The sequence below is a fragment of the Dromiciops gliroides genome, chromosome 1 (genome assembly GCF_019393635.1).
Source record: "Dromiciops gliroides isolate mDroGli1 chromosome 1, mDroGli1.pri, whole genome shotgun sequence".
Lineage (NCBI taxonomy): Eukaryota > Metazoa > Chordata > Mammalia > Microbiotheria > Microbiotheriidae > Dromiciops > Dromiciops gliroides.
The window spans coordinates 605,404,160-605,425,276 of record NC_057861.1 but is presented as its reverse complement, the minus strand read 5'-3'; the positions used below and the strand labels follow the sequence as shown (position 1 = coordinate 605,425,276).

At 40.2% G+C, this 21,117-nt stretch overlaps 1 protein-coding gene across 1 annotated transcript in view; it reads right to left on the bottom strand.

The window, feature by feature from the left end:
* The window catches only part of FRMD3 (FERM domain containing 3), a 350,587-nt gene that overhangs the window by 148,212 nt on the left and 181,258 nt on the right, over positions 1–21,117 (bottom strand). Inside the window, exon 3 of the mRNA XM_043977037.1 lies at positions 7,318–7,360. Coding sequence (XP_043832972.1) covers positions 7,318–7,360 — 43 coding nt within the window. The remainder of the gene's footprint in view (positions 1–7,317; positions 7,361–21,117) is intronic.

Genomic DNA, 21,117 nt, shown 5'->3' with positions numbered 1-21,117 from the left:
CAGTGGGGGATGAACCTCCCCTGATAAGGGAACCTTCCACAGTCAGATGATCACCCCATCGGACCACCATCAGTCCTCTATAAAAAGATTTGTCTGTCTCCTGCTCGAGGAGAAAAGTATCTCAGAGAGTTGTTGAGGGTGCAGAGCACCCCAGAAGTTCTCTGGGGCACACCAAGGAATTTTGTCCTTGAGAAACTAAACCAGAGGACAGATATGCCTAGAGAGATAAGCCGAACCAGATTGGACTGAGCTAGCTTTGGGACCTCCACCCTTCATTCTGATCTCCCTTACCCTGGGGGGGGAGATAACTTTGGGTGTGGCTGCAGCCTTTGTGTCCTGAAGAGAGAGATGGCTTGAGTAGTGAGGGATGGTCCTCCACTCCTCACCCAACTCCTCTAGCCATCACCAATGGGGGATGGTCCTCCCTCACCAAAGGAACTTTCCACAGGCAAATGGTCACACCCCCATCAGTCCCCTATAAAAGTACCTGCTGGTCTCCTGCTCGAGGAGATTGGTACCTCAGAGCCACGTGCTTTGTTCCATACCTATCTCCCCATGAGAAGTCCAAGGATTTCTTTCATGGTTTCCCTTCCCTTCCCTCCCCCCTTCCCTTCCCTTGCCCCTAAATAAACTACCATCTTATTCTAACTGCTTTTGTGTGCAAGAGGGTGTAATTCTTTAAAGAGGAATTCCTAAGAACCCCAACCCGTACCCCATTTTCCACATAACAGAGGTATGCCTCTATGCCATGCCTTCTCCCCATGAGAAGTCCAAGAACTTCTCTCTTGGTTTTCTTTCCCTAGCTCCTAAATAAAATATTATTTTATTCTAATTGGATTTGTGTGCAAGAGGGTGTAATTCTTTAAAGAGGGATTCCTAAAGAACCCCTACCCCAAACCCCCCACCTATTTCCCCCATAACAATGAATGAATAAGCCACTTGTGACAAGTGACCTTCACAGCCTCCTCTAGAAAGTCATATGTGCACTGATGGTCAAAAGGAATCCAAATGGGTAGCAAAGGAAACCTGAACTTCTAATTGTTTCCCTTTAGTGAAGTTGGGAATGCAAAAAAAAAAAAAAATCTTTATTACTGAATTATGTAGCCACTGCCACTTGACTGAGAAGATGGGAACATAAAAGGCATATTCCCAGCAGAAACTGCCTCAGGCTCGGAAACATGATCCTGTTTGCATCTCCAGGGCTGAATCCCAGGGGTGGGGCTCAGCTTTCCCTAGACTGATAATGACTAAACTAGAGTCATTACAGATATTTAAAAAAAAAAAATCTCTCAAGGTTTCCCAGCTAGAAAAGAAAGCAAATATCTCCCTAAAATAGATAGCAAGTTAGCTTTACAAAGTATTTCATATTTGGTCTGTCAGATAAGTAGTGAAATTGTATTAGCCCCATTTTACAGTTGAGGAAACTGAGGTTCATAGGATTTAACTGACTTGCCCAATAATAATTACAGTTCACATTTAAATAGGCACTTTGAATATATTACCTCTTTTAAGTCTCATAACAATGTGAAGGGGTGGTTATTCTCATTTTATATATGAGAAGACTTAGATTCACAAATCAGGGCAAGTTTCATTAATCCCATTTTACATATATGAGGAAATTGAGGCTTATAGGATTTAAGTGACTTGCTGAAGTTATGGAATCCTAAGGACTAAGCAATGAATTTATGGGCCTAGCACCCCAGAAGTTTTCTAGGGTACATCAAAGAACCTTCTCTTTGAGAAACTAAACCAAAAGACAGACATACCTAAAGAGATAAGTGGAACCAGGTCTAGACTGAGCTAACTCCAGGACCACCACCCTTCATTCTAGTCTCCCCCACCCCTGGGAAGGTAAGATTAGGTGTGGCTGCTGCCTTTGTGGCTTGAGGAGGAGAGAGATGGCTTGAGAGATCCACAGCCACCCCTCATCTAACTCCCCCAGCCACCACCAGTGGGGGATGGTCCTCCCCCAATAAAGGAACTTTTCACAGTCAGATGATCACCCCCATCAGTCCTCTGCCTGTCTCCTGCTTGAGGAGATTGGTATCTCAGAGCCATGCTCTGTGCCATGCCTTCTCCCCATGAGAAGGATTTCTCTCTTGGTTTCCTTTCCCCAGCCCCTAAATAAACTATTATCTTATTCTATTGGATTTGTGTACAAGAGGGTATAATTCTTTAAAGAGGAATTCCTAAGAACCCCAACCCCTACCCCTACCCCTATCTCTATCCCAAACCCCAACCCTATTTCCCCATAACATAATTGGCTTGCCTAGAGTCACTTAGCTAGTGAAGGTCTGAGGCAGGATTCCAACTCAAGTCTTTCTGACTGCAAATCCAGCACTATCCACTGGGCTACCTATCCACTTTGTCTAACTAGTATGATGATTAAAATAATTGTGAGAGGGGGCAGCTAGGTGGCGCAGTGGATAGAGCACCGGCCCTGGAGTCAGGAGTACCTGAGTTCAAATCCGGCCTCAGACATTTAACACTTACTAGCTGTGTGACCCTGGGCAAGTCACTTAACCGCAATTGCCTCACTAAAAAAAATAATAATAATAATAATTGTGAGAGGCAAAATTCTCAGTAAATTATAATCAGGTTTATCAATCATGACTGGTAAGAGATTGACAAAAATGGCTCTTTAACTTCTTATCATTGAAAAAGAAAAGAGACAACAACATTGATGTAGAAGGCAAAAAGGGGCTAATAGAAAAATCTAAGACCCAAGATTTAATTCAGATATTAGCTCTAAAAGGGATTCAGATCCCAGTTAATGGATAACTTACAAGTCAAAATGCTAGGTTCTCTTACCCACAGAAATCAGTACCCATAACGGGACCATAAAGGGTCAGGTCAAATAACAATAAAGGAAATGACAGCCTATAGAAATTTAGACCAGAAATAAAAGAAAAATTATTATGTTTTGAAACTAGCCATGAGAAACAGAAAGAGACGTGCACAGAAAAGGCCAAATTTGTCCCCAGATTCACCTTATGACGTGTAAACCCCCCAAACACACCTCTACTGAAAAAGGTACCCGCCTCAGTGGTTGGCTTAGGACCCCAGGAACTCCAAACTAGGGTAAGCCCTCCCCTGTAACACCCCAAGGTGGAGAATATTATAATGAGTAGGACAGGTCCTCCCTTGTACCTCCCCAAGGTGGAGATTATTATTATAATGAGACTGATAATCAATTTATCTATACTATAAATATAATTGTCTTTTCTTTCACTATTTGAGCGATACCTTTCCACTATTCTGGTTCTCTCCCTGTGGTCACTCACAGTATTGCAATAAAACTTGGGAAACTAAGTCACTGAGTCTTGTAATTCTTTTGGGACAACTTGTGATCAATTTGACTCCAAATTCCATCCCACATCAACATGGTTGCTTCTTCAGGTTTTTATGCTTTTCTGGACAAGAGGTAGTCCACTGAACAGTAATCAAATCTGAATGCTCGACTTAATTTGAAGGTAGGCTATATTAAAGTGAAGGGCTATACCAGACCACCCCCAGCCTTGGACTAAGTATTCAAAGAATGCAAATCCTCTCCAATAGGTGGACTGAATGTTTCCTCCCTGGAGGAGAAACCTTCCTATCTAGACAAAATATCTATTTCCTTGGAAGTGATGTAGGAGGCAAAAAGGGGTTAACAGAAAAACCTAAGACCCAAGTTCTAATTCAGATATGAGCTCTAAGAGAGATTCAGACCCCAGTTAATGGATAACTTACAAGTCAGGATGCTAAGTTCTCTTAAGCACAGTAATCAGTACCCATAATGGGAACAGAGGGAGAGAGACCATGAAGACCTTAGACTAAATGACAGGCTACAGAAATTTAGACTAAGAATAAATGATAAATGAAGATGTTTTGAAACTAAGCATGGGAACCAGAAAGAGACATGTGCAGAAAAGGCTAAATTTGTCCCCAGATTCACTTTATGATGTGTAAACCCCCAAAACATACCTCCACTGGAAAAGGTACCTGCCTCAGTGGTTGGCTTAGGACCCCAGGAACTCCAAATTAGGATAAGCCCTCCCCTGTACCTCCCAAAGGTAGAGAATATTATAATAAGAAAGACAGGCCCTCCCCTGTACTTCCCTAAGGTGGAGAGTACTATAATGAGACTGATAATCAATTTATCCATACTATAAACATAACTGTCTTTTCTTTCATTATTTGAGAGATACCATTCCACTATTCTGGTTCTCTCCCTGTAGTCACTCATAGTATTGCAACAAAACTTGGGAAACTGAGTCACTGGGTCTTGTAATTCTTTTGGGAAGACTCACGATCAATTTGACCCTAATTCCATCCCACATGAGAAGGACACTGTGGATTTCTCCACCCCAGACCAAATTCCTAGCAAGATTGGAAAGGCCCTGACCAAGATTAAGGAGAATCAATTCAATCTCATCAAGAAGGACTTTGGAATTGGGGGCAGTCAGGACTCTGAAATAATGGGGGGGCACTTAAACTTTGGGATATTGGTTACATATAATAATTTCTCACACTAGTAAGGAAGTAATGGAACTGGGACTTGAACTTGGGTCTTCTCATTCTAAGTCCCATGCTCTTTTCATCACACTGTACTTGTCTTCCAGGAAAGTGAATTCAAGGTGAATTGAATCACCCTGAAAGTAATTCATTTTCCATAGGCAGAAGAGAAAATCTAATCATCTTTCATTTTAATCAAACTGAAAGGCTATTTGCAGCTGTAGCCCCCTCCTCTAAAAGCTCTGCCTCCCCTTTCCCAGTCATAACTATAGTAGGGTCTTTAAGGTCACAACATCATTTAAGAATGTCCAGATCCCAGTTGGAAGGCTTTGACTGGTCAATTACTTACAAGATGATGCACATTTATGTGCCCTGTGATTATATCATAAAAACTAAGGGGCCTTTAATAAGGTTATTTTCTCTTTATAGCATGATCCTGTTAATGGTGATCTGTCCTCCAATTCAAAGAAGTCTCTTCCTTCAAGATGCAGCTGGAGGACCAACTCTGCATCAGCAGTTATTAACCTGGGGACTGTGAACTTGTTTTGTTAAGTATTTTGAGAACTGCATTTCATTATTCTTGATTTCCTTTGTAATCCTATGTCTTTTATATTATGCATTTCAAAACATTATTCTGAGCAAGGTTCCATGGACTTCAAAAAAAAGTAAAGAAGCCCTGTTCTACATTAAGCCTTTCCTGTTCCTCCCCAGTAACCACCGCCCCCCCCAAAAAAAACTTTTAGTGTCCACCCTAAGTGCCTTGTATTTGACTACCTCTTATTTGGTTTTGTTCTATTTAGATTTACATTTGTACTTGTGCTCACCCATTAGGATATAAAATATTTACCAGCAAACCAATGACCTAAGGTATTATAAGTATGTAATGGTCACTGTTCTCACCTATATCATTCTCTCCAGATATCCTATAGCACACACAACCTCAGGAGCTATGCCTGTTGGCCAGGACTGACTCAGTCCACTCTCTCCACCACTCATTCAGCATCAGAAGATAGTAGTTTTTGAGAGGGAAAGTGAGAATAAGGAAAAATAGATAACCATGTGCCATAGCCACTGGTTGGGGGTTTTTCCCCTATTGGGGGCAACAATTATTTTCTTTTGCTGTTGGATCTCTCACAGGGATACCTTGCACCTAGTACAGTGTCTGGCATGTAGTAATTACTTAATAAATGCTTATGGTTAAAGTGAATTAATTTCTCCCCCCTCCCAAAAAAATAAATATCAAAGAGTCCCTCTGCACACTATCTCTTCTATGCCCCAGTCTCTGAAAGGAAAAAAGGCTGGGTCCCTTGAATGATGGTAACTGACATGTGTACAATGTGTTCACTTGAACTTGGATGAGAAACTGATTTATCATTTACACACAGGATCAGCCAGTGCACCTAAGATAGGGGGAAAAAACCACAATGTATTTCTGAGGATGTAATGAATTCCTAAAGTACATTTCAGAAGCTGCCCTCCTGGACATAAATAAAACTGGTTGGTAACAACAAAGAGCAGGTCAGCATAGCAAAACATCTCATCAACTGGACCATAAATCAAGCATCCTCCTCTGTCTCCAGATTGACGGTAAGTGATTTCCACAGAGATATGATTACACAGGCAGATGCCTTGAGCAGCTCTGTTAATGCAGAACAACAAAGCAACTCAACCTGAAATCACAGGATTGAGAGAGAGAGCTAGAGGGAAACTGAGGGGTCACCTAGTCCAGGGGATCTTAAACCAAGGTCCATAAACTGGGGATTCATAAACTTGGTATTTTTTTTTAATATTTTGAAAGCTATTTCAGTATCATTGTGTAATCAAAGGTATTTTATTCTATACATTTAAAAACGTTATTTTGAAAAGGGATCCATTGGCTTTACCAGACTGTCAAAGGTTTCCATGACACAAAAAAAGAGTTAAGAACACCTGATCTAGTCCAATCGCCTGATTTTTACAACTGAGGAAACTGAGTCCCAGAGAGGCAAAGTGATTTGCCCCAAATTACACAGCTAATAAGGAGCAGAGTCAGGATTTGAATTCAGGCCCTCTAATTCCAAGTGCAGGGCGGAAAGCACTAAGAGATATTTAGGAAGCAGTGTATTTTGCCCTCTAGCAGAAAGAGAAGTCTCTGAGTTCCTGATAATTAGTGACTCTGCCTTGCAGCTGAAGTTGGTTGTGTGTACACATTTGCCTTGCTTTCCAAAGACTGGGAATGGTGAAGATAACACAAGGTAGTGAATGGGGAAGGAAGGGAGAATCATTTTCATAGCCCTAAATGGAACATTAAAGGGACCACCATTTATTTATTTATTTTTGGTGGGGCAATAAGGGTTAAGTGACTTGCTCAGGGTCACATAGCTAGTAAGTATCAAGTGTCTGAGGCTGGATTTGAACTCAGGTCCTCCTGAATCCAGGGCCAGTGCTTTATACACTGCACCAACTAGCTGCCCATGGGACCACTATTATTTAAACTTCAACCAACCTTTCCAACTTCACCTGTTCTTCTTCCACCACAGGATGATAGAACCAGAACGGTGCTATGATAAAAAGAATTTTGAGTTGTGGGGTCAGAGGACTTGTTTTCGTATTCTGGCACTGACACTTAATACCAATGTGACCTTAAACCAATCACTGAACTTTCCTGAGACTCAATTCCTTGACTTATAAAATGAAGGGGCAAAAGTAGAAGGCCTCTATGGTCCCTTTCTGCCCTAATATGATTCTAGTATGATGCTAGAGTAATTAAAAAAAAAAACACCAGAACCCAATTCTTGGGTATCTTTTTAATCAAAACCCAAGTTTGGGATCAACACTTACATTTCATTTGCTTGGCGATTGACTTGTTGGGTTCTAGCCAGTGCTGGAAAGGAAAAGAAGAGACCCATGGTCAAAACGCTGCATAGCACAGTGAAGATGTAAAAACTAAGCGGCTTTTAATAAGGTTATTCTCTTTTCATAGCATGATCCTGGTAATAATAGCCCATCATCAATTGCTCCATTCTCAGAAGGTCACCATGAACTATTTAAGCAATAATAATAGAGGAAAGGGTCTATAATTACAAACTAATAATATTAATGTCTAAGTGAGTAATATTTGAGTCACGCTACATCCGATAGGAAGGCATTAGGAATACAATATGCACTCAAGGGTGAAATCCCTCATTGGTTTATGGAAAAATTTAGGAACTGTCGATTTAGTCTGGTTTTTCTAAAGCTCTAGTCAGTTCTATTTTAATGAGACATATGTGTTGCTAAATCACCTCACTGTGCACAATTGCATGAGAAAAACCACAGGGCTTATGAGGAAAATGGTGTCAGGAATACAACACTCAAAATCTTCATCAGTGACATTAAAAAAAAAAAAGATAGAATCTAATAATAAGGGTGCCACAGTTCTATACCAGTTAGATGGTTAAGAAGTACATAAATATTACAATAAATAATGCCAATGTTCATGGCTTCATCTGGCTGCTCAGCCTGCCCCCAGTTCCCATGGGGGCCAGGAAGGTAAAGTCAATGACTACAGGGTAAAAGTGGGGGGAGGGGCGACTCAGAGGGCCACAACTCCAATACTAGTTGAAGTTGGGATGTTGAATGAGTGTTTTGGTTTTTTTCATACAAAAAAATCACAAATGAGGAAAAATAGCAAAACACAGCCTTGTTGGATAACACATGCGGTGAATGGAGGTAGTTGGTAGATGTTTGAGCTATCTGTGTTTTTTTCTTTTCCAATGGGACTTGGTTTATATGGTGCAGTTTCCTGTGTTTTTCACTGATGTACATAAGCAAATGCTAAATTCAGGTTATGCTCAAATTGCTCCCCAATATGTCAATCATACCAAAACAAATTCTTGTTTTCAAAACAAGTATTATAGCAAAACTGACTGTATGTGGGGGGGGAAAAGATCCAATTAGACAAACACTAATACTACTGGATAATCATCTCTACCTCCTTTTGTTCCTAGAATCATGTTTTAAGATTGCCTCACAATAATCCTAAAATAATAATAATAATAATAGGTCACAAAGCATTTTACATGTGTTAACTTATTTGATTGTCATGACAACCCTGTGAGATAAATGCTATTATCTTCATTTTACAGATGAGAAAACTGAGGCACAGAAAAGTTAAATCATTTACCCAGGGTCACATGGCTAGGGAGTATCTGAGGTGAGATTCAAACTGAGCTCTTTCTGATTTCAAATCCCATACTCTATCCAATGCACCATCTAGCTGCCTCAGCATTGAGAGTATCAACTTCCCAATCCTAAAGATGGGGAATCTAAGGCTCAGAGATGTTCAATCAGTTGCAAAGGAATGAATAACTTTTAGATATAGGATTTTAAATCAGGTCCCAAAATCTTTCTACTATTCCATGTGGCTTCAACAAACTTTAAACTTTTCTTAATGAGTCTGGACTACCATTAAGAATAATTATTGTGCTGTAATGTATCAAGGGGCAGCTAGGTGGCACGGCAGATAGAGCACTGGGCTTGGAATCAGAAGACTCATCTTCCTGAGTTCAAATCTGTCTGACCCTGGGCAAGTCACTTAACCCTGTTTGCCTCAGTTGCCTCATCTGTAAAATGAACTGGAAAAGGAGCGGACAACTACTCCAGTATCTTTGCCAATAGAACCCCAAATAGGGTCACCAAGAGTCAAACAGGATTGATATGACTGAAACGACTAAAGAACAACTCAGGTCTTGGATATTAAATCATTCAAACTGTTCAAATATAGTAGTAAAGATGGAATAAATAAGATCTCTATGTGAACTCGAGACTTTTTCTATGAGCTTTAAGGAACACCTTTTGATGGCATATATTTGGCTAATTAGGGATAGGGGTTATGAGTGATTTCATTAGTATAGGGAATAATAAAAAATTCCCTCCACTAATATAGGTCCTCCCCTTCTTTGCAACTTGTAATGTTAGAGAGTTCTCTAGAACAAAGCTTCTTAAACTGTGGCTTGAGATCCCATGAGGGGAGTTGCAAAAAATTTGACAGCAGTAAAAGCTCATGTATACCTCTTTTATATACCTTTATACCCAGGGTCATGTAGAAATGTCTTGAGTGAAAAGAATAGAGTGGAAAAAGTCTAAGCCCTGGCCTAGAACACTGAGAGGTTAAGTCATTTGCCCAGGGGCAGAAGGCAGACTTGAATCCAGGACTTCCCAGTCTTCTAGACCCTACACCACACTGCCAAATTAAGGGCCTTTTTCTTTCTTTAAGGGAAAAAAAACTATTTTTCTAGGAAAGTTAGAATTTTTCCTAATTCACAGCTGCGTTCTTACAGCTAGATAGGAGTAATTGTCATAAAATCAAGAAATGAGAGCTTCTCTTCAAGCACTGTGACCTATTGTGGGGTCATTTATGGAAATGGGGAGGGGGGTAGAGGTTGAGCTTCAGTCCCAGCAAGCACTTTATGCAATGAATAGAACCCACCAAGTTAGGGTAGAAACAAAGTACTTTGTTTTCCAAGATGGTGCCTGGGTTCACAGGCTGCGGCTTCTCAGATAGCTCCGTGGCCACCTCTACTGTGATCATTTTCTACCTTTTCTCATTTTTCCCATCTGTGGCTCAGCCAAAAAAACAGGATTGTCAAGCCCTTCACCTTTCCCCTCTCTTTCTAGAATTCTCCTCCTTTTTCAAAATCATTCTGCCCCATTAGAGCTGCTGAAATGAGTCAGCAAATGATAAGTCAGAAGGCATAGCAGTAAATCAACTCGTGCGATTACTGTACATATAAATAGATTATATTTAGGCTATTTTTTAATAGTCATTTATTCTGCTTTGTAATCAGATGTAGTAATTAGAACGTCCCTTTGATTTCACTGCCATTTTCCTTGCAAATGAAACTATGCAGCACATGGGCTTGCTTTAAAAAATAACTTTTCCCTTTCATCAATAAGCATGCTGTTGCCCTGGAGAAAAGGAAGAGGTTGATCCTGCTAACCAACAAAAATACTTCAATATGATGCTAATTTGTAAGAGTTGAGGCCCTCATCACCTCCCATCTGGAGTACTGTAATAACCTCCTAATTGATCTCATTTTCATTCCCTCTCCTTGCCCATCCATATACCAAGTACTTGCCAAGATAATCTTTTGATGCACAGGTCTCCCTAAGTCACTCCTCTGCTCAAAAGCTGTCAATGGCTCCCTATTAGTGCTAGAATAAAATACCAACTCCTTGGCCTGACATTTAAAACCCTTCACAATCTGGCTTCAATCTCCCTTTACAGCTTTATTTCACTTTGCACTCTCTCAAGCACACTGTGTTCCTGATGTCCCAGATTAAGCACTCCCACTTCTCTTCCTTTGAACTGGCCCTCATTCAGGAAATGAACTTGTTTCTCATCTGCCCTGTTCTTGACCCTCCCTTCCTCACCTCCTTTTCCCCTTCATTGGATCATCAGGACTAGTCAGTCCTGTTGAGGCCATGCCCAAGAGAGTTAAGTAGCTCAGCTCCTTCTTGGTCCCCTTTTTAAATCTTTGTCCCAATTATGCCCACTAACCATGGGTGTCCCACAGGACTCAGTACTAGGCCCTCTTCTCTTCTCCCTCTATACTACTACTTCATGTGACAGTCTCTTGGCTCCCAAAGATCAAATTATCTCTATGCTACTGATTTTCAAATCTACTTACTCAGCCCTAACCTCTCTGCTAAACTCCAGCCTTGCACCTCCAATTACCTATTAGACATCTCAAACTGAATGCCCCAGAGATAGCTTAAACTCAACATCCGAAATCTCAAAGCCAAAGTGTTCTTCCCCTCCAAACCCTTACCTCTTGCTAACTTTCCTATTATTGTCAAGGGTATCACCATTCTCCTAATAACCAAGGTATCAGCCTCAACTCCTCACTCCTTATATCCAATTTGTTGAGAAGCCTTGTAGTTATTGCCTTAATAAAATCTCTTGAATCAACCCCCCACCCCGCCTCTACCTTCTGACACTGCTCTTACCCTGGTACAGGCCCTTGTTACCTCACTTTTGGACTATTATGGTGGCCTTTTGATTGGTCTTCCTGTCACAAGTCTCTTCCCACTATAGTCTATTCTTCATTCAACGACTAAGGTGATGTTCCTAAAACACAGGTCTGACCATGTTACTCCCCTACTCACTAAACCCCAGTGGCTTCCTTTCACCTCCAGAATCAAATGTAAAATCCTTTATTTGCCATTCAAAGTCCTTTATCACTCGTCCCCTCCACCTTGCTAGTCTTTTTACACTTTCTAGCCCACCTTGTACTCTGTGATCCAGTGATATTAGCCTCCTAGCTGTCCCATGGACAAGAAATTACAACTCTCAACTACAGGCATTTTCATGGGCTGTTCTCCATGCCTCCTCATGTCTGCCCCCGGGCTCCCCTGGCTTCCTTCAAGTCCCACCCCAAATCTCACCTTCTCTAAGAAGCCTTCCCTGACCCTCCTACATCCTAGCGCCTTCCCTCTCTTGGATATTGTTTCTTAATCCTGCACGTAGCTTCTTAGTACACAGAAGTTTTCGTGTTGTTTATGTCATTTGGCTGTAAGCTTCTTTTTTGTTTGTCTGGGGGCTTTTTGTTTTTGTTTGGTTTTGGTTTTTTTGCAGGGCAGTGAGGGTTAAGTGACTTGCCCAGGGTCACACAGCTAGTAATTGTCAAGTGTCTGAGGCTGGATTTAAACTCAGGTCCTCCTGAATCCAGGGCCGGTGCTTTATCCACTGTGCCACCTAGATGCCCCATCAGCCACTTAATCTTGATGACATTGTATCTTCCAGCAGAGGTGAAGGTACTTGAGGGCAGGGGCTGTTTGGTTCTTATCTGTGTATCTCCAGAAACTAACCCAGGACCTTGTTTCTAGAAAGTTGAATAAATAACAACAGGAGCAAAACTCTTGTTGTTGATGATGATGTTGTTTGTCCTTCTTTTTTGAAAAGGGCCGTGATATCAGGGATTGATGTTCTGACTCGCAGTGAATTGCATTTAAGTGAGGCAGGGCTGTACTGTACCAAGTCTCCAGCCTCATTCTCTCCTCCTGAGCCACTGGGGTCTCATGGCAAGGTATAGATCAGGATGACTGGAGATGACCCCAAATGCAGTGGGAGACCCTGGCCTTTTTAAGCTAAGACCTTTCCCAGGTCTCAGTTTGTTTGAGGCAACACCCATTCAGTGATTAAGGGTAAGTAAGGAATGAGGCAAGAACTGGTCTTTTTTATCTGGTTAAAAAAAAAAAAAGTCTGGGAGGGGAAGACTCTCAGGGTTTCTGGCCAGAACAGAAACTATTGCTATTTACATGAGCCATCAATACCCAAACAACGACCAAGTGAGGTTGGGACCTATTGTTAGAAAATCAGTGAGAGTCAGAGTGATTTAATTAAGAGTCTGAAACTAAGGCAGAAAATATTGGACAGAGTCAAAGCATCTCAATTTGTAATGCAAACTCTATAAGTTGCTCAACCATGGCCAAGACATTTAACCTCTCTGAACTCCAGTTTTATCCTATGTAATACTTGACTAATACTTAATACTAATGCTTATATTAACAAAAGGATCAAATAAGAAAGTAGAAATGGACGGACTTGAAAACATTATAAATCACTATATAAGGTATAAGGCAATTAGGTGGCACAGTGGCTAGAGCCCTGTGTTTGGAATCAGGAAGACTCACCTTTCTGAGTTCAAATCTAGCCTCAGACACTTACAAGCTGTGTGACTCTGGACAAATAATTAACCCTGTTGCCTCAGTTTCCTCATCTGTAAGATATGCTGGAGAAGGAAATGGCAAACCACTACTCCAGTATCTTTGCCAAGAAAACCTCAATGGGGTCACCAAGAGTTGGACATGACTGAAATGACCAAACAACAAAATATAAAGTATTATTATACCTAATAGATTAGTTTCTTCACCTATTCAGGTTCAAATGTTTTAATGTCTAGAAAAACCAGCACATTCAAGTCTGTGTTTTATTCATCTTGTAAAATGGACTCATGTTAATGAGTCAATGGACTAAGAAGGCTTCCTTGGCCCCTGGCCCTCAAAACTTTACCACTTATTCACTGATGTCTGAAATTCTAGCCCATTTCTTTAGTTTAAGACTTTGATCCCTATTAACATGCAAATCTACATGAGATAATATTAGCCTCTTAGTAGAGTTCAAAGGGCCCTCTTAGAATGTTAGAACTAGAAGGGACCTTGTTCCTTGCTCCCTTTCATTTACAGAGAAATTCAGGGGTGGTTTTTCTCCATTTGTAGTAGGGGCTCCTTTTGGAGAAGAGAAGGGAATATCAAAGAAGAGCTTACGATCTCACCCTAGTTAGTGTTAGAGCCAGGAGCAGATCTCAGATTTCTTTATTCCCTGCCTGCTGAATTATGGGTGCCTGAAGGACTACTGCTTCTGATCCCTCATTTTCAGGTGTTAACAGGAATTTGTGCTTTTGTATTAATGAGTTGCATGGTTGTTTTTTCTTGAAAGTGGTTGTGTTGGGAAGAAACCTTGAAGGCCCTGGATTCCCGAGGGAAATAAATGGAGTAATAAATAGTAGCTAATTGATTTTAACTGGTTATCTATCAGTGATACTGAGGCTCAAAAATATATTGGGGTGCTAATCACTGGTTAGATGATCCTGGAGAGATGTTAATTGTTTGACTGATGTTGGAGGAAACACAATGGATATGAGCTTGTAAGCTATCCTATTATATAAATACACCAACACCCCTAAGAGCTATCCCTATAACCCAGAGTAGCAGCTGCATGCTGAGGACTCAGTGGACCAGTCCAAGTGTGGGTTCATTGTGGTTAGCTATAATAACACTACTTTATATAGTGATTTATAATTTTCAAAGTGTTTCCACTTGTAGCTTCTTAGACATAATGTTAGGCAAATATTACATATGATATTATGGGACTCAGAGTATCTTACCTTCTTACCTACATGTGGTTTAGCCTGTAAGTTCAAAGCCCTTATAAACTTACACATGTATGCTAATGTGATCAAAGAGGTTTAAATTCAAGGAAGGAATTTATGGAAACAGAACTGGCATTGGAGTCATCAGACTTAAGAGTCAAATCCAAATTTTGCCATCTAAGTGGGGTTGGACAAGGCATTTAATCTCTTAATTTTCTGTTGTAAAATGAGAGACTTATACTAGATGACCTCTAAGGCCCTTTCTGGCCCCAAAGTTATGATTCTAAATTGTTTTAATACCCCATCAACTTGTTACAATAGTATTTTACTTGAGTGACATTATTGCTACTTTATGCCCAGCCATAAGGACACATTTCTAGGCTCCAGGGACCATGTGTCTACATACTGGGTAAATCACAAGATGGCGGTCATACCATTTGTGACTGTGGCCCTACAGCACCATCTCTTCACTTGCAAGTATAAGAATCCATTGATGCCCATACTGTAGGCAATGAAATATTTAATGATTTTGTGCAATCTTGCTTTGTGTTATTAAAATTAAAAACTTTTAAAACTCACACTGACCAACAAATATTGGAATAAATTCCCTATGGGGACCAGAATACATAAGAAACAAACCCTCCCCAAAGTCTGTAAAATTAACCTTTACAGGGGCAGCTAGGTGGCGCAGTGGATAAAGCACCAGCCCTGGAGTCTGGAGGACCTGAGTTCAAATCCAGCCTCAGACACCTGACACTTACTAGTTGTGTGACCCTAGGCAAGTCACTTAACCCTCATGGCCCCACCAAAAAAAGAAAAAAATTAACATCTACATCTGATTTCTACTTCCCTAATTCATAATCTCAGATGCATTCACAGTCCTCTTTGAAGGCGCTTTAAAACTTATAGCTCATCTGGTCCTCACAATAGTCTTTGAGGCAAAATCTGATATTCCTGCCTGTTTCTGACCAATGAGAGAACCTCTACCTCTAATAATGGTATTTAGACCTTCTTTAAATAACAACTCATTACCATTTAAACCAAGTTTGAAGCTATTTATGTCACCAAGAGAACAAAAACTTTGCTTAGGGAAGATGACATCCGTGCAGCTTCTATTAATCTGGTGCTTTTTTTTTTTTTGGCTTCAAATCAGGATGACCAGATCATGAATAGAAGCAAGATGTTGCTCTCCAATATTTCTCATGTCTTTTCTACACTAACATAGCTCCCAATTCAGACCCCCACCACTTCTCCTCCAAGATGACTGCAGTAGCCTCCTACTTGGCCTCCTTGTCTCCATCTTTCCCTACTTCAGTTCATCTGTCCTGTACCTGCAAAAGTGATTTGTCTTAAGCACAGATATAGTCATGCCACTCAGTCAACTTTATTGGTCTCCTACTGCCTCTAAAATAAAATAGAAATACTTCTATTTAGCTTTGAAAGCCATTTACAACCTGGTCCCAACTATCTTTCCAACCTTATTGGTCATTACTCTTCCTTCTGCACTCATCGAGCCGTTCCTCACATACATTATACATTATCCCATACCCCATCTCCCATCTCCCTTCTCTGGGCTTCTACCCTGACTGTTCCCATGCTTAGAATATATTCCTTCCTCACCTCTGCCTCAGAGAATCCCTCTCTTCCTAAAAACACATCTTAAGTACCACCTTCTAAAAGAACTCTTTCCTGATTTCCTCAACTGCATTGTATTTATTCACTTCATATTAGACACACATATGCGTGCATTATATATGTATGTATGTATTAATGTGTGTGAATATGTATGTATGTATGTTTGAGCTTATAAGCTCCTTCAAAGTAAGAATTAATTAATTCTTTGTATATGTATCCTTAGCATTTCACATAGACATAAGGTAGGTGTTTAATAAATATTTGTTGATTGGTTTTTTGGTTTGTTTTTTTGTTGTTGTTGTTTTTTTGGTTTTTTTTGTTTTTTATTTTTTTGCAGGGCAACGGGGGTTAAGTGTCTTGCCTGGGGTCACACAGCTAGTAAGTGTCAAGTGTCCAAGGCTGGATTTGAACTCAGGAACTCCTGAATCCAGGGCCGGTGCTATATCCGCTGTGCCACCTAGCTGCCCCCTGTTGATTAGTTTTTAATGGAAGCAAGATTTTGCTCCTTCCAATATGGGTATCTTGATTTGCTTCAGATTTCTGGTTTGCCTTTCCCCTCCCCTTTCCCCACAAAGGAGCTAGTCAATCAATATCCTCCACTTTCAACTAATGTTTACCTTTTTTTTTTTTAATCTTCAAATCTGTCCCTTATAAAACCTTTTACAATTGGCGACGTAGTGCAGCGCAAAGAACATTGGCTCCAGCTTGAGGCAGGACATGGAGACATGGGTTCAAATGCCACTTCTCTCATGTAACACTTGTGTGACCTTGGACAAGTCACAACCTCTCTCTTCTGTATAATGTGCAACTGAACTACACAATCAGACACATTCACTCCAATTCTAAATATATAATACAAATCCTTTGGAAATAACTACAGAATCTATGCAGTTACGGGGTTTTTTTTGCCTACTTGTAGACAGACTAATTTGACTATGCTATTTCCAAAGAATTCTTGGTTTTAAAGTGTCAGGGGAACTCAATCTATAAGGAGAGATCATTAGCAGTCAGATTCATAACCCAGTGACAGGAGACAAGGAAATAGCCCTTCTGTTCCATGGAGGGCGGCCCTGGAATCTCAGACGCCACTTTTGCTCATGGTTAACAGCATCTGTGCAGCATTTTTCCCCAGGAGCACAAACACTCTTCTGGCTGCAGGAGCAGCTGGTCAGACATAATGTCGTCTGGCACCCAGGCACCTTCATTATACAGTAACCCAAAACCAACAGGGCCATTTTAATTCCACTCCATATCTATTCCCAAGTCTCCTCCAGAAAAAGGAAATTGGCAACCAGTAAACAAAGATGGTCTTTTCCTATTTATATATATATATATATATATATATATATATATATATATATATATATATATATATATATATGTATGTATATGTATATGATATATAATAAAATATATACATAACACATATACACACAATGTATGTATGTGTATATGTGTATATCTATGCATATTGTTAACTATTACTTATTTTTAATATATTTATAGCTATAATGCTAATTATTATTTATTCATTTTTAAAATTGGGTCTGATCTCTGGTTTCTTCAGTATTAAAAACTTCAGGATCAGTAGAGACACCAGCAGCTTTAGCCCTATTACACCTCAGAACCCCAGAAACTCAAGGGATCTACCTCAACCTCCCTACCAGCAAGGAGTATTATGGGCCAGCATAAGTCTTCAAAGGGCTTTGTACTTACTTATCAGCATATAGGTTGGATCCCCCAATAGACTGTTAGTTCCTTGAGGGCAGGGCGGCTTTGTTTTCTGTTTTTGTATCCCCATGCTTCTAGCATATACTATTACAAAGTAAGCACTCAACAACAAGAAATATTATATTATAGATTATCTGTTATAAATTATATATTACCAGGGCAGCTAGGTAGCACAGTGGATAAAGCATTGGCTCTGGATTCAGGAGGACCTGAGTTCAAATGTGGCCTCAGACACTTGACACTTACTAGCTGTATGACCCTGGGCAAGTCACTTAACCCTCACTGCCCCGCAAAAAAAAAGAAAGAGAGAAAGAGAGAAATACATAAATAAATAATATATTACCTATATTGTTTTATTAGAAACTGTTACCTATATTGTTATATTATAAATTATAAATAATATATTATCATGTTTTATATATATATTACTGTATAATTATTACTATCATAGCTATTTTTTATATAGTCCTTTAAGATCTGCAAAGTGCTCTACATATTTTATCTCACTTGATCCTCACAACAGCCCTGTAAGGCAGATGCTATAATTATCTCCATTTTAGAGATGAAGAAACTGGGGCTGAGTGATTTCAATTAAATTTCTTTTCTTTTCTTTTCTTTTTTTTGCATGGCAATGAGGGTTAAGTGACTTGCCCAGAGTCACACAGCTAGTAAGTGTCAAGTGTCTGAGGTCGGATTTGAACTCAGGTCCTCCTGAATCCAGGGCTGGTGCTTTATCCATTGCACCACCTAGCTGCCCCCTCAATTAAATTTCAATTAAATCAAATGATTTACCCAAGGTCACACAGCTACTAAGTGTCTGAAGCAGGATTCAAACTCATAATATAGAATGTCTGTTCATAGGCTAGGGACTGGACCTATGATTTCAGCAGTATAGGGAACTCCCTGGTGAGGAAGTCAGCACATTATCTGTAACTTAGAAACTTAGGGCTGCCCTCCATGGAACAGAAGGGCTATTTCCTTGTCTCCTGTCACTGGGTTATGAATCTGACTGCTAATGAAAGGTTAAGTAACTTGCCCATAGTAGAGCAACCATGGGTCAGAAGTGAGACTTGAACCTAGATCTTCCTGTTAATAATGTCTACTAATAATATTTTAAATATTTGTATAGTTAATTAAATATAATCCCCTCTACTACTTTATGGCTCTTCTATACACAATATTATCACAAAAGCAAACAAAGAAATTACACAAGATTATATGAGCTCAGTCACTTGCCCTCTCTGGGTCTCAGTTTCTCCCTCCATAAAACTAGAGGGTTACATGAAATGACTCCTTGAAGATTTGCTCAAGGATCCTTTCAGATCTAACTCCTCTTTCTAATTGAGCTTCCTTCACAAGTCAATGACACTACTGATTAAGAGGTGCTTCCCAAGTCATACACAGAGGCAAACCTAACACTTACAGATTGGTGGCATCAAAAGAAAATAAGAGGGGGCAGCTACATGGCGCAGTGGATAAAGCACTGGCCTTGGATTCAGGAGGACCTGGGTTCAGGTCCAGCCCCAGACACTTGAAACTTACTAGCTGTGTGACCCTGGGGAAGTCAATTAACCCCCCCTTCCCCCCATTGCCCTGCAATCAATCAATCAATAAATAAATAAGAAAATAACAGGCCCAAATCTCTTGCTGGACGAGGGACCACAAATACATCATTTCTGGTCCTGAGATGATTAAGACTTAAGCAACTCAGAAAGACTTGAGTTATAACATTCAACCAAGGGGCAGCTAGGTGACACAGTGGATAGAGTACCGGCCCTGGACCTGAGCTCAAAGCTGACCTCAGACACTTAACACTTACTAGCTGTGTGACCTTGGGCAAGTCACTTAACCCCAATTGCCTCACCAAACCCCCCCCCCCAAACAACATTCAAACAAGAGCTTTTTGGGGGGGGGGGGCACCGAGGCAATGAGAGTTCAGTGAATCACCCAAGGTCACACAGCTAGTAAGTGTCAAGTGTCTAAGGCCAGGTTTGAACTCAGGTACTCCTGAATCCAGGGCCAGTGCTTTAACAACTGTGCCACCTAGCTGCCCCCAGCCAACCAAGGGCTTTTAAAAATTGTTCCGTCCAAATGGAAGTAAAGTAATAGGAAGAATACTAGACTTCGGGGTCAGAAGTGAAGTTCTGATTCTAGAGTTGGCAGTGATGGGCTGTGTGACTCTGGATCCATGACTGTATTCCTCTATTCCTGGCATTCTATATGAATTGGGGTGGAGGGGAAAGTAGAGTACACTACCTTTCCTAATTCAAGAAGATGTTCACAAGACCAATCAAATCACATAGATAAAAGTCAATTAGTACTTCAGAATAAATAATATTTCTTCATTTCTATAAAGTCAAGGCTATATTTAGCCATTGGCATTCAATCCACATCTACAAGTCCTCTCTACGTCAAAAACTTAAGTAAATAAAAGAAAAAAAGAAAAGCTGGAAATATTGAGTCCTTTTTCTGACAAACCTACTCACTTCAGGAGCATATGGGGCATGAGGCATCTTGTTAAACATATGGTGTTCCAAATGTAATAGTGCTAAATATTTAATACACGGCAAGGTTTTACCGTAAATCACAGTCTCAAAGAGATGTGAGTCAAGCCGCCTGCCTGCACTGTTTTAAGGGAGAGGTAAGTCACATTTTGTTTTCTATAACTCATTTGGCTTTTCATTTTTCACTATTGATTAGCCTTCTGCCCAAATGATGTATCACTGCTGTTATAATAAAGCAAACCAGAAAAGCCGGGGAAGAACATTAAGAAAACAGGAACCTGATGGGAACCACTGCTTGAAATAAACTTATTTTTCCTGTGTGGTCCTGAGGATGAATGTTCTCTTGTTCGTTCCCTCTCTCTCTCTCTCTCTCTCTCTCTCTCTCTCTCTCTCTCTCTCTCTCTCTCTCTCTCTCTCCTCTTCTCTCTTCTATCTCTCTCTCTTCTCTCTTCTTTCTCTTTTCTCTCTCTCTTCTTCTCTCTTCTCTCTTTTCTTTTTCCTTCGCTCTTCTCTCCTTTCTCTTCTCTCTTCTCTCTCTCTTCTTCCTTCTCTCTCCTCTTTCTCTTCTTCCCCTACTCCTTTAGTCTCCCTCTCCTTACTCTCTCTCTTCCTTTCCCATTGTGTTATTTAAAATATTGTGGGACAGGGCAGCTAGATGGCACAGTGGATAGAGCACCAGCCCTGGAGTCAAGAGTACCTGAGTTCAAATTCGGCCTCAAACACTTAACACTTACTAGCTGTGTGACCCTGGGCAAGTCACTTAACCCCAATTGCCTCACCAAAATATATATATATATATATATATATATATATATATATATATATATATATATATATATATATATATATATATTTAT